We start from the raw sequence: 9,879 nt of genomic DNA on the forward strand, positions 1-9,879 counted from the left end.
GTCATCATCACCAGGAAAGGAATATCTCTGATAGATAAACACCATCATCTATTCTGATTTAAATAACATCCTACCCTTTTAATCCTCCCAAGATGTAATTAATTCTGGGTAAGGGCATTATGGTAGATTTCAAAATACTTTAAATTACTTTTTGGTGTTTCCTAAGATGTCTGAGAATGTTAAGATATATAACATGAATAATCCTCCCTCCCCCCCAAAAATCCTCTAAACATTATTTTTTAATCTTTAAAAGTAAGTGTCATCTACCTATACACACATCATTCTATCTGTCTCTTTCTAGAGGGAACAGGGAAGGGAAGAAGTTCACATTACATTATGTACAAGGTCAGACAATTAAGTTCACGAATTCATCCTAGAAAAAGTGCTACATACCTCATTGCTGAATATTACTACGGTCATCTTCAAAGTACTCCCCTTGGGAAGTTATGCACTGATGCCAGCGCCTTGTCTACTCTTCAAAGCAATTTTAGAACTTTTTTTCTGGGATGGCCATCAGAGCTGTCATCGTATTACCCTTGATGTCCTGAATGTCATCAAAATGTCTTCCTTTCAATGTTTCCTTTATCTTTGGGTAAAGAAAGAAGTCATTTGGGGCGAGATCAGGTGAGTAAGGAGGATGTTGCAATACAGTTATTTGTTCACTGACTAAAAACTCCCCCATAGACAGTGCTTGTGAGCTGGTGCGTTGTTGTGATGTGAGAGCCACAAATTGTTGGCGAAAAGTTCACGTCATCTAACTTTTTTATGCAGCCTTTTCAGCACTTTCAAATAGTAAACTTGGTTAACTGTTTGTCCAGTTGGTACAAATTTATAATGAATAATCCCTCTGATATCAAAAAAGGTTAGCAACATCATTGCAACAAGTTCTCAAACTTGTCAGACCTCATAGTCATAATTACAGTGCAATCAGAACCCAATAGTGGTGAAGTTTCTTTAAAATGAAGTTACTGTAATAATTTTGGAAGGTCTCCAAAAATCACGACAAACACAGTTGACGTAAGTCATGTTTAAGTGGCATGTTATGATATGCTGAGTATGATGGTTAATTTTATGTGTCAACTTGGCTAGGCCATGGTACCAATTGTTTGGTCAAACACCAGCCTAGATGTTGCTGTGAGGATATTTTTTTTAGATGTGATTAACATTTAAATCAGTAAACTTTGAGTAAAGCAGATTACTCTCCATAATGTGGGTGAGCCTCATCCAATCAGTTGAAGGCTTTAAAAGAAAAGACTGAGGTGCCTTGAGGAAGAAGGAACTCTGCCTCCAGACTCACAATAGCAACATCTGCTCTTCCCTGGCTCTCCAGCCTGCTGGCCTGCCCTGCAGATTTTGGGCTTGCCGACTCTCACGATCTCATGAGCCAATCCCTTAAAATTTCTATCTGTCTATTCACATCCTATTGGTTCTGTTTCTCTGGAGAACCCTGACCAATGCGCTGGGAAAAGGCCAGATATGCAGGACAAAAACTCACCTGCACAGCACAAATGAAGATAAACAGGAACCACCTCTAAATTACTTCCCACCCCACCTCCTAGCCAACAGCCTTCTGTACCTCTAATTCCTTCTAATTAAATCAGGCTCAGCATCTGATAACATTCATTTACGGTTGTTGTCTAAGAAGTTATTATACTTTAGCAAGTGGTTCTCAACCAGTGAGTGTGGCATCATTAGCATTTGAAGCTTCTTGTTTCCAAGTTGAAGAAGGAAGAGCCTTAACATTATCCTTGAATAAAGAATGTACCACTACCAGGCTAAGAGATGAGTTTATCATCCTGAAAGTGAATATGTCTTAAGCTTCAAGGTGGGGGCACAGCCAGGTTTTGTGGAATCTTAAGTTTATACAATTTGTAGGTCCCTATTTAGAAAAAAGAATACAGAAATATCTATCATTTGTAGTTTTTCAATGATATGTGGTCATATGAACACCTCGCTATGGCCCCACCCAGGACTTTGGAAGGGAGATGTAAAGTGAAGGGCGCTGAAGCTTATGTTTTATTAGCTTCAGGGTAAATCTGGCTGTGCTTCTGGGCTTTTTAGGGCAGGGACAGAAAAAAGGGTGTTGGCTTCTCCTGAGGTTGGTTCCTGCTTCGCTGGGAAGGAAAGCTGGGGCTGGCCTCTAGATCCAGAGTGTCCCTCCCCTCTAAGCACTGCCAGTGGGAGTTGACAGGTTTTTGCCCCACTTCCACCCCTTCCCGTGCCCTGTTTTCTGCCTTAACCCCTTGTCTCAGAGTTTTGGGGCCTATTTTTCACTATCTTGCACACTGTTTCTTTAGGGAGTGTCCCTTGATATTTCAGATGACAACGTGCAGCCTGTCTTGTCTTTCATCCTGCAAATGCAATTGTCTTTTTATGCTTCCTGAAGATTTTCCGCCTCCGAGGACAGCATTCCTGACTGTAGGGGAGGTGGTGTGATTGCAGCTGGCTTCACGAGTGGGCACTTTTCTCAATGGTCCTTTTGCCACATCGATGACCAGCATCTCTGCCCTTCTTCCTGTCTCTTCAGACTTCCAAATGCTGGGTTTATCTATCTCACAGAAGCAGACTCATGCTATTCAAAGCAGTGGCTTTCCAATTGTACCCAGGGGTAAGTATTTTGTATATTTTGCTTTCATGTATTTCACTGAGTGTATGAATTTATTAGCACCTCCTCTCCTCATTCTGGGAGAAGCTCAATAACGGATGACATTTTCTGCAAGTGCCGGGGAACTGACATTCTCAGTGTCCTTCTCAGCTCTGAGTTTCTGCATGTTCAGAACCACTGGGCTTATTTGCACCCCACATTTCATGGCAGTTCCTTCCCCTCTGCTCCCCATCAACTGAAATCGGATTGGGGTCTGATCTTGCTCCAGAATTATTCACACAAGACGCATATATGTGTATCATATATACTTTACTGAAAGAGTTGGAACAATGGAGTTGTTTTAGATCACAGCAAAAAAACAAACAACTTAAAATCATATAAATAGAACCCTTGTTTCTTACAACCACTTTCGGGAATTCCTCCCTTGCTTCCTTTTCCCCAGACTCAAGCCTCTGCTAAACTGATTGCCATCTCTTTCCCCTCATCCCTTACCCCCTCAGAAGGCAGAAGTAGCCTCATTTAGTTTAGATTAAAAAATAAACACAAAACAATTTCTTCATCTTTCTATACTTAGTATGAGTAAAACACAGAGAGAAATGAAGAACACAGAAGCTCTTACCATTATGCAAAAATGGAGCTCCTCTTTCACACATTTAAGCACTTCAGGATGTAGGTTCTCTCTCTCTCTCTCTCTCTCTCAGCCAGCCTTGCCTCAAATGGATAGAACCCTACCTGAGTCCCCAGCAACACTTCATCTCCCTCAATGTCCTCATTTCATTTCCTTCTCTTGAGTCCCAAAAGCTATCAGAAAAAAGCACCACTCCTTGTTCTCACTTCATGGAAGTTCATGTCCAGGAACCAAGAACATAGTGAGACAGGAAAGAGACAGACCTGGAGAGAACAGAGTGATAGAAGTGATTCTATGAGCTGGAAAGTTTACAAACAATGAAGATGACTCCTGTGATGAAAAGCCACATTGTAGATGCCAGGACGTTGCCATATTATGCACACAATGGCCACCCTCAAAACATTCATAAAAGGCTAGCACAAAGACAGATTCTAAACCTTAACACCACCCTGCAGCTCGGCTCCTGTCCCGAGTTTCTCGAGCTCTTCACTGCTGTAGTCTGTGGGGCATGGCTGGTACTTGGCACCTGAGGCCCCTATCCCGGAGGAGCAGTGGTGATGCCATAGGCTGCAGATGCCATAGACAGCGGCCAGCATGGCAGCCGCTAAGCCCAGGTGCCAGCAGAAGAAGATGGTGAGAAAGGCAAGGTCCACAGGACTTTCTGCTCTCCAGGGCTGCCCGGAGGGAGGAATGTACATTATCAGGCAGAGCTGCAGCAGCCAGTTGCTGAGCACCAGCCCCATCCAGGTCTTGAGCACCCAGAGTTGGGGCTGGTCAGGCACCCAGACCTCGATGGTGAGTACCAGGCCGACCAGGAAGGTGGGCACTATGAACAGGATGTGCACGCGGATCTCCAGGGCACTCTTGTTCTCAATGTGTGCTGCCATCAGCAGCGCCAGCACACAGAAGGCCAGCGCCTCGGCTGCTCGCTCCAGCTTGATATTCTGCTGTGCCTGGCACGACCGGCTCACGATGTCCACCATGCCACTGAGCAGGAAGAAACTGTACATGGTGATATGCTGCCAGTTGTTCTGGAATAAGAACGGCCGCTGAGGGTCCTCCCAGTCTATCACCTTCATCCGGTTGACTCCTAGGGGGTAGAAGAATTCGGGAATAATGCCCATCAGGCAGGCGACGATCTTCACTACCCCTTCCATAGGTATCCGCTGCCACCACCTGTGTCCTCGCTTCTCCCTTGGGGGCAGAGGAGGCCTGAGGAACCTCTGTCCCCGTAGCAGGGCCAAGGATACCAGCACTGCGTAGTAGAGTGAGAAGACGAGGAAGAACATCGCTGGTAGCAGGTGTCCCTTGAGGCTACCCATGGTCTCCGTGCGTGTCAGGCCAACAGGGCAAGAGCTGGCAGGTGAGCGGCAACCTTATGGGGCTCTCCTCACAAGCAAGAGTGACTGCTTTTGAGTGGTGGAGAGCTCCCTGTTCCAGCCCCACCCCAGCCTCCCACACGCAGAAAGGCATACCTCTGTGCTGGAAGTCCCTGAGCCACTCCCAAGTGGATCTTGTCTAGTGATGTGTCACTTCACCTCACTCTGCTCCTCACGTAGGTTGTCTAGGCCTGAGATTGCCACCTCTGCACCTCACGGCAGGCACTGCACTGGTTTACCCTTTTTCTCACCTCCCTTCTACCTCACCCCTCAACAAAGAGACAGGAGGAAAAGAGTTAAGTTGCTCCAACAAAATGGGGTGGTGGCCGACTCTTTTATGACTGTCTCTTGGTGCCACTCGCATTGCATTTTTTGTTTCATTTAAATCCCTCAACAACTCTATGAGGGAGTTATTGTTAAGCAAATTTTACAGGTGACATCAAGGCTCAGAGGGGTGAAGGGATGCACACAGGTAACACACTTACTTAGCAGCCAGCACAGCAGAGCCAGGAAAGGGTCCAAGTCTATTCATCTGTTTATAAAGTCCACAGTTTGTGCAAAGCAAAATGACTGACTCTCAGTTCCAACACTCAACAAGTCACATGACTATGGGCAAGTTACTTTGTGTTCTTGAGCCTCAGTTTCCTGATCTTTAGAATGGGAACAATAATTATTTCACAGGTCTGTTGTGATGACTAAATAGAATATTGTATGTAGAGGCTCTGATACATAGCAAATACTCAATAAATGGTAATGATCATTAGTGATTTTACTATTGTTATTACTAACATTTATCAATTGTTAGTGCTAAATTCCTGTGATGCTAAAGTTGTATAGATATTTCTATGAATGACACCAAAGCTTGAATCATAAAGAAAAAAGGTGAAAAACTTAATTATATTTAAAATGTTTAAAGTTGTTTATTAATAGAAATTAAGTATCACAATTAATAATTTATTTATATATTAAATTACTGTTAAAATAAATTTCAAAAGAAAAACAGAATTTTACTCCATATGTAACAAAATATGAGTCTCCTTAAAATATAAAGAGCTCTTACAAATCAAAAAGTTAAAAATGAACACCTCAGTAGGAAACTGGATAAAGAACATAAAATGGCTATTCATCTAAGAACAACGATAAATGCTTAATAAACCTATGAAATTCAAGATAGTAAATCTCACTTGTAAGCAAAATGAATCATAATAAAATCTTTATGATACCTGTTTTGGACTGAAAGTTTGTGTCGTCCCCCCCCCCCCCCCCCGCATAGTCATATGTTGAATGCTCTAACCCCCCATGTGATGATATTTGGAGGTGGGAAATGATTAGGTTTAGATGAGGTCGTGATAGTGGGACCCTCATGATGGGATTAGTGCCCAAAAGGAGGAAGAGAGAATGATTGTCTCAGAAGAATGTGTATTCCATTGTTGTTGGGTAGAGTATTCATACATGTTTGTTTGATGTAGTTAGTTTATTGTGTTGTTCAAGTGCTCTGTTTCTTTACTTATCTTCTGTCTAGTGGCTCTCTCCATGTGCATGTGTATAGCGAGGAAAGACCATGTGAACACACGGCAAGAAAGTAGCTGTCTGCAAGCCAGGAAGAGGGCTCATATTGGAACCCAATCATGTGGCACCCTCATCTCAGACTTCCAGCGTATAAAACTGTGAGAAGTGAATATTAGTAGTTTAAGCCCCCCAGGCTATGATATTTTGTTAGAGCAGACCAAGATGACTAAGACAGAATTTGGATACTGTGAGGTGGGGTGCTGTTGTAAGAAATACCTAAAGGGCCGGCTGAGTGGCTCAGTTGGTTAAGAGCTGGCTCAAGAGTTTGAGCTCTGAGCAACAGTGGTTCGAGTCAGCCCGAGCTGAGCAGCCGTGAGCTGCCAACAGGTGGCAGGATGGCTCAGCTAAATTAAAAAAAAAAATACCTAAAAATGTGGAAGCAGCTTTGGAACTGGGTAATGGGTAGAGGCTGGGAGAGTTTTGAGGTACATACTATAAAAAGTCAAGATTTCTGTGAAGGGATATTTAAAGGTGATCCAGGTGATAGCTCAGAAAGAAAAAAGCTATAGAGAAGCCTTCCATCTTCTTAGAGAATACATAAGTAATCATGAACAAAATGTTAATAGAAATATGACTATAAAGCAGCAGTTCTCAACCTGTGGGTCGCGACCCCTTTGGGGGTCGAATGACCCTTTCATAGGGGTTGCCTAAGACCATCGGAAAACACATATTTTCGATGGTCTTAGGAGCCGAGACACCGCTCCTCTATCCGTCTCCATGCTTCAAGACAAAATTTCATTTATTTGTAATTAGAAATAAATATTTCACAATATATAATTACATATTGTTTTTGTGATTAATCACTATGCTTTAATTATGTTCAATTTGTAACAATGAAAATACATCCTGCATATCAGATATTTACATTGCAATTCATAACAGTAGCAAAATTACAGTTATAGAGTAGCAACGAAAATAATTTTATGGTTGGGGGTCACCACAACATGAGGAACTGTATTAAAGGGTCACAGCATTAGGAAGGTTGAGACCCACTGCTATAAAGGCTATTCTGATGGGGTCTCAGATGGGAATGAGGAACATGTTATTAGACGGTGGAGAAAAGGTGATTCTTTTATGGAAGGTAGAACTTGTGAGAGATGAAATTACGTGTTCAGCTGAGAAGATTTCTAAGTAAAGTGTTGAAGGAAAGGCTTGGTGTCTCCTGGCTGCTTGTAGTAACGTACAAAAAAAAAAAAAAGGAGAGAGAGAGAGAGAGAGAGAGAGAGAGAGAGAGAGAGAGAGAGAGAGAGTAAGAGAGAGAAAGAGAAATAAATTGAAGAAGCAATTGTTAAGCAGAAAAGAACCAGAACTTAAAGATTTGGAAAACTCTCAGTCTGTCCATGTTGCAAAAAAATAACTTGTTCTGAAAAGATAAGGGTGTGGCCCAACAGCCCTTTGATAAGGAGATTAGTATAGGTATGAACCACAGGATGTTATCAGCCACCTCATCAGAAGCACTACCAGTCTGAACAGAAGAAGACAGAACCACGATGAAATGAGGGAAGGCTGTTGGATTTCTTAGATCCTACAACACTAGACCATAGAACTATTTGGCTATGAACGTGTGTGTGCTATTCTCAAGACAAGGGAAGATGGTCCTGATGACAATTCAGAGATCATCAGAACTGGTTTCAAAAGGCAGGGACTATTGCCTTGGTTTCAACAGGCCAGACAGTGGTCACCTGGAGACTTGGGGGTGGGGCCACCCAGAACTGTGGGGTGGCATCCTACCCAGCAGAGCCATAGGGGTGATTGCCACCCCAGTGGGTCCCGAAGGTAGGACCACCACCCCAATAAGCCAAAGGGCAGAGCATCATACCAAAATGAATTATTCTCCAGCCTTAAGATCTAATGATATTTTGTCTTGCTAGGCCTTGGACTTGGTTGGCACCATCACCTCTTTCTTTCAGTCTCTCCCTTTTGGAATGGCAGTGTTACCTATGCCTGTCCCATGACTATTTTGAAGCACATAACTTTTCTGGTTTCACAGGTTTACACCTGGAGAGGAGTTTTGCCTGAGGATGAATCATACCTTGCGTCTCACGCATACCTGATTTAGATATTTAGATAACACTTTAGATTTTAGAGTTGATGCTGGAATGGGTTGAGACTTTTAGGATGGAATATATTTTGCATATATTCATGATGTTTGGGGGGAACAGGGGAAGAATTTTATGGACTGAATGTGTCCCCCCAAATTCATATGTTGAAGCCCTAACCCCCAATGTCATGGTAGTTGGTGGGGGCCTCTGGAGGCAATTAGGTTTAGACGAGGTCATGAGGGTGGGGCCGCATTGATGGAATTATAGAAGAGACAGAGAAACCTGAACTCTCTCTGCCTTGTGAGGAATAAGCAAGTAGGTGGTTAGGTGCAAAACAGGAAGTGGGTCCTCACTAGGAACTGAATTGACCGAGTCCTTGATTTTGGACTTTCCAGCCTCCAGAACTAGAGAAATAAATATCTGCTGCTTAAACCATTCAGTCTGTGGTATTTTGTTATGGCAGCCTAAGCTGACTAATACATTGACCCATTGGTTTTTTAAGAATGTGTTGTTTATTTCCACAAATTTATGAAGTTTCCAGTTTCCTTTCTGTTATTGATTTCTAACTTCATCCCATTGTGGTTGGAAAAGGCACTTTGTATGATACCTTTCTTTTAAAATTATTGAGACTTGGCTTGTGGCCTAATATGTGGTCTATCCTGGAGAATGTCCCTTGTGCACTTGAAAAAAAATGTGTGTTCTGTTGTGGGGTAGAGTACCCATGTATGATTGTTAGATCTAGTTGGTTTGTTGTGTTGTTCAAGTCTTCTATTTCCTTACTTATCTTCTGTCTGGTCATTCTATCCATTACTGAGAGTGGAGCATTGAAGTCTCCAACTATTATTGTAGAACTATTTATTTCTCTCTTCAATTCAGTCCATTTTTGCTTCATATATTTTAAGGGTTTGTTATTAGGTGGGTAAATGTTTATAATTGTTGTATCTTCTTGCTGTGTGAAACATTTTATTAATATATAATGTTCTTCTTTGTATCTTGTAAACTTTTTTGATTTAAAGTCTATTTTGCTTGATACTACTAGAGCCACTCCTGCTCTCTTTCAATTAGTATTTGCATGGAATATCTTTTTCATCTTTTCACTTTTATCCTATTTATGTCTTTGGATATAAAGTAAGTTTCTTGTAGACAGCATATGGTTGGATCATATTTTTTATCCATTCTGCCAATCTCTGTTTTTTGACTGGAGAGTTTAATCCTTTAACATCGAAAGTAATTACTTATAAGAAGGAACTGGCATTTTGTTATTTGCTATGTGCCTTATGGCTTTTTTGGACCTCCCCCCAACCCAAAGTCTTCTTTTGCACTTAGTTGATTCTTTTTTTTTTTTTTTAAAGATTTTTATTGGGGAATTGGGGGCATGGGAACAGTGCTGGGGAAGTGGGGGAAGGGGAACAGACAAGTTGCTGTCGTTTTGTTCTTCATTCTAGTTGTGGAGGACGTTGCTTCACTGGCCCGTGTTGATATTATCACTGCGCTCTTCCTGGGTGAGGCAGATCAGTCGCCAGCTTCTGGACGGCTGTTCATGGCGGCTGCTGGCCGCTCGCGCTGGCTGCTGGCTACATACGGTAGCCCATGGCAACCCACTGCCACAGGGGCTGCAGCCTACGCCGTCGCCGGCGACTCACGGCAGCCCAGCTC

General features: G+C 42.6%; 1 protein-coding gene across 1 annotated transcript; it reads right to left on the bottom strand.

Moving 5' to 3' along the window:
- Nucleotides 1–3,325: 3,325 nt before the first annotated feature.
- LOC109396358 (transmembrane epididymal protein 1-like) lies at nucleotides 3,326–4,612 on the bottom strand. Its single transcript, XM_019668107.1, has one exon. It carries the CDS (start codon nucleotides 4,553–4,555, stop codon nucleotides 3,665–3,667), a length of 891 nt encoding a protein of 296 aa, XP_019523652.1. The 5' UTR covers nucleotides 4,556–4,612; the 3' UTR covers nucleotides 3,326–3,664.
- Between the last annotated feature and the right edge of the window lie 5,267 nt (nucleotides 4,613–9,879).

This window comes from Hipposideros armiger, unplaced genomic scaffold (assembly GCF_001890085.2).
Source record: "Hipposideros armiger isolate ML-2016 unplaced genomic scaffold, ASM189008v1 scaffold_14, whole genome shotgun sequence".
Taxonomy (NCBI): Eukaryota; Metazoa; Chordata; class Mammalia; order Chiroptera; family Hipposideridae; genus Hipposideros; species Hipposideros armiger.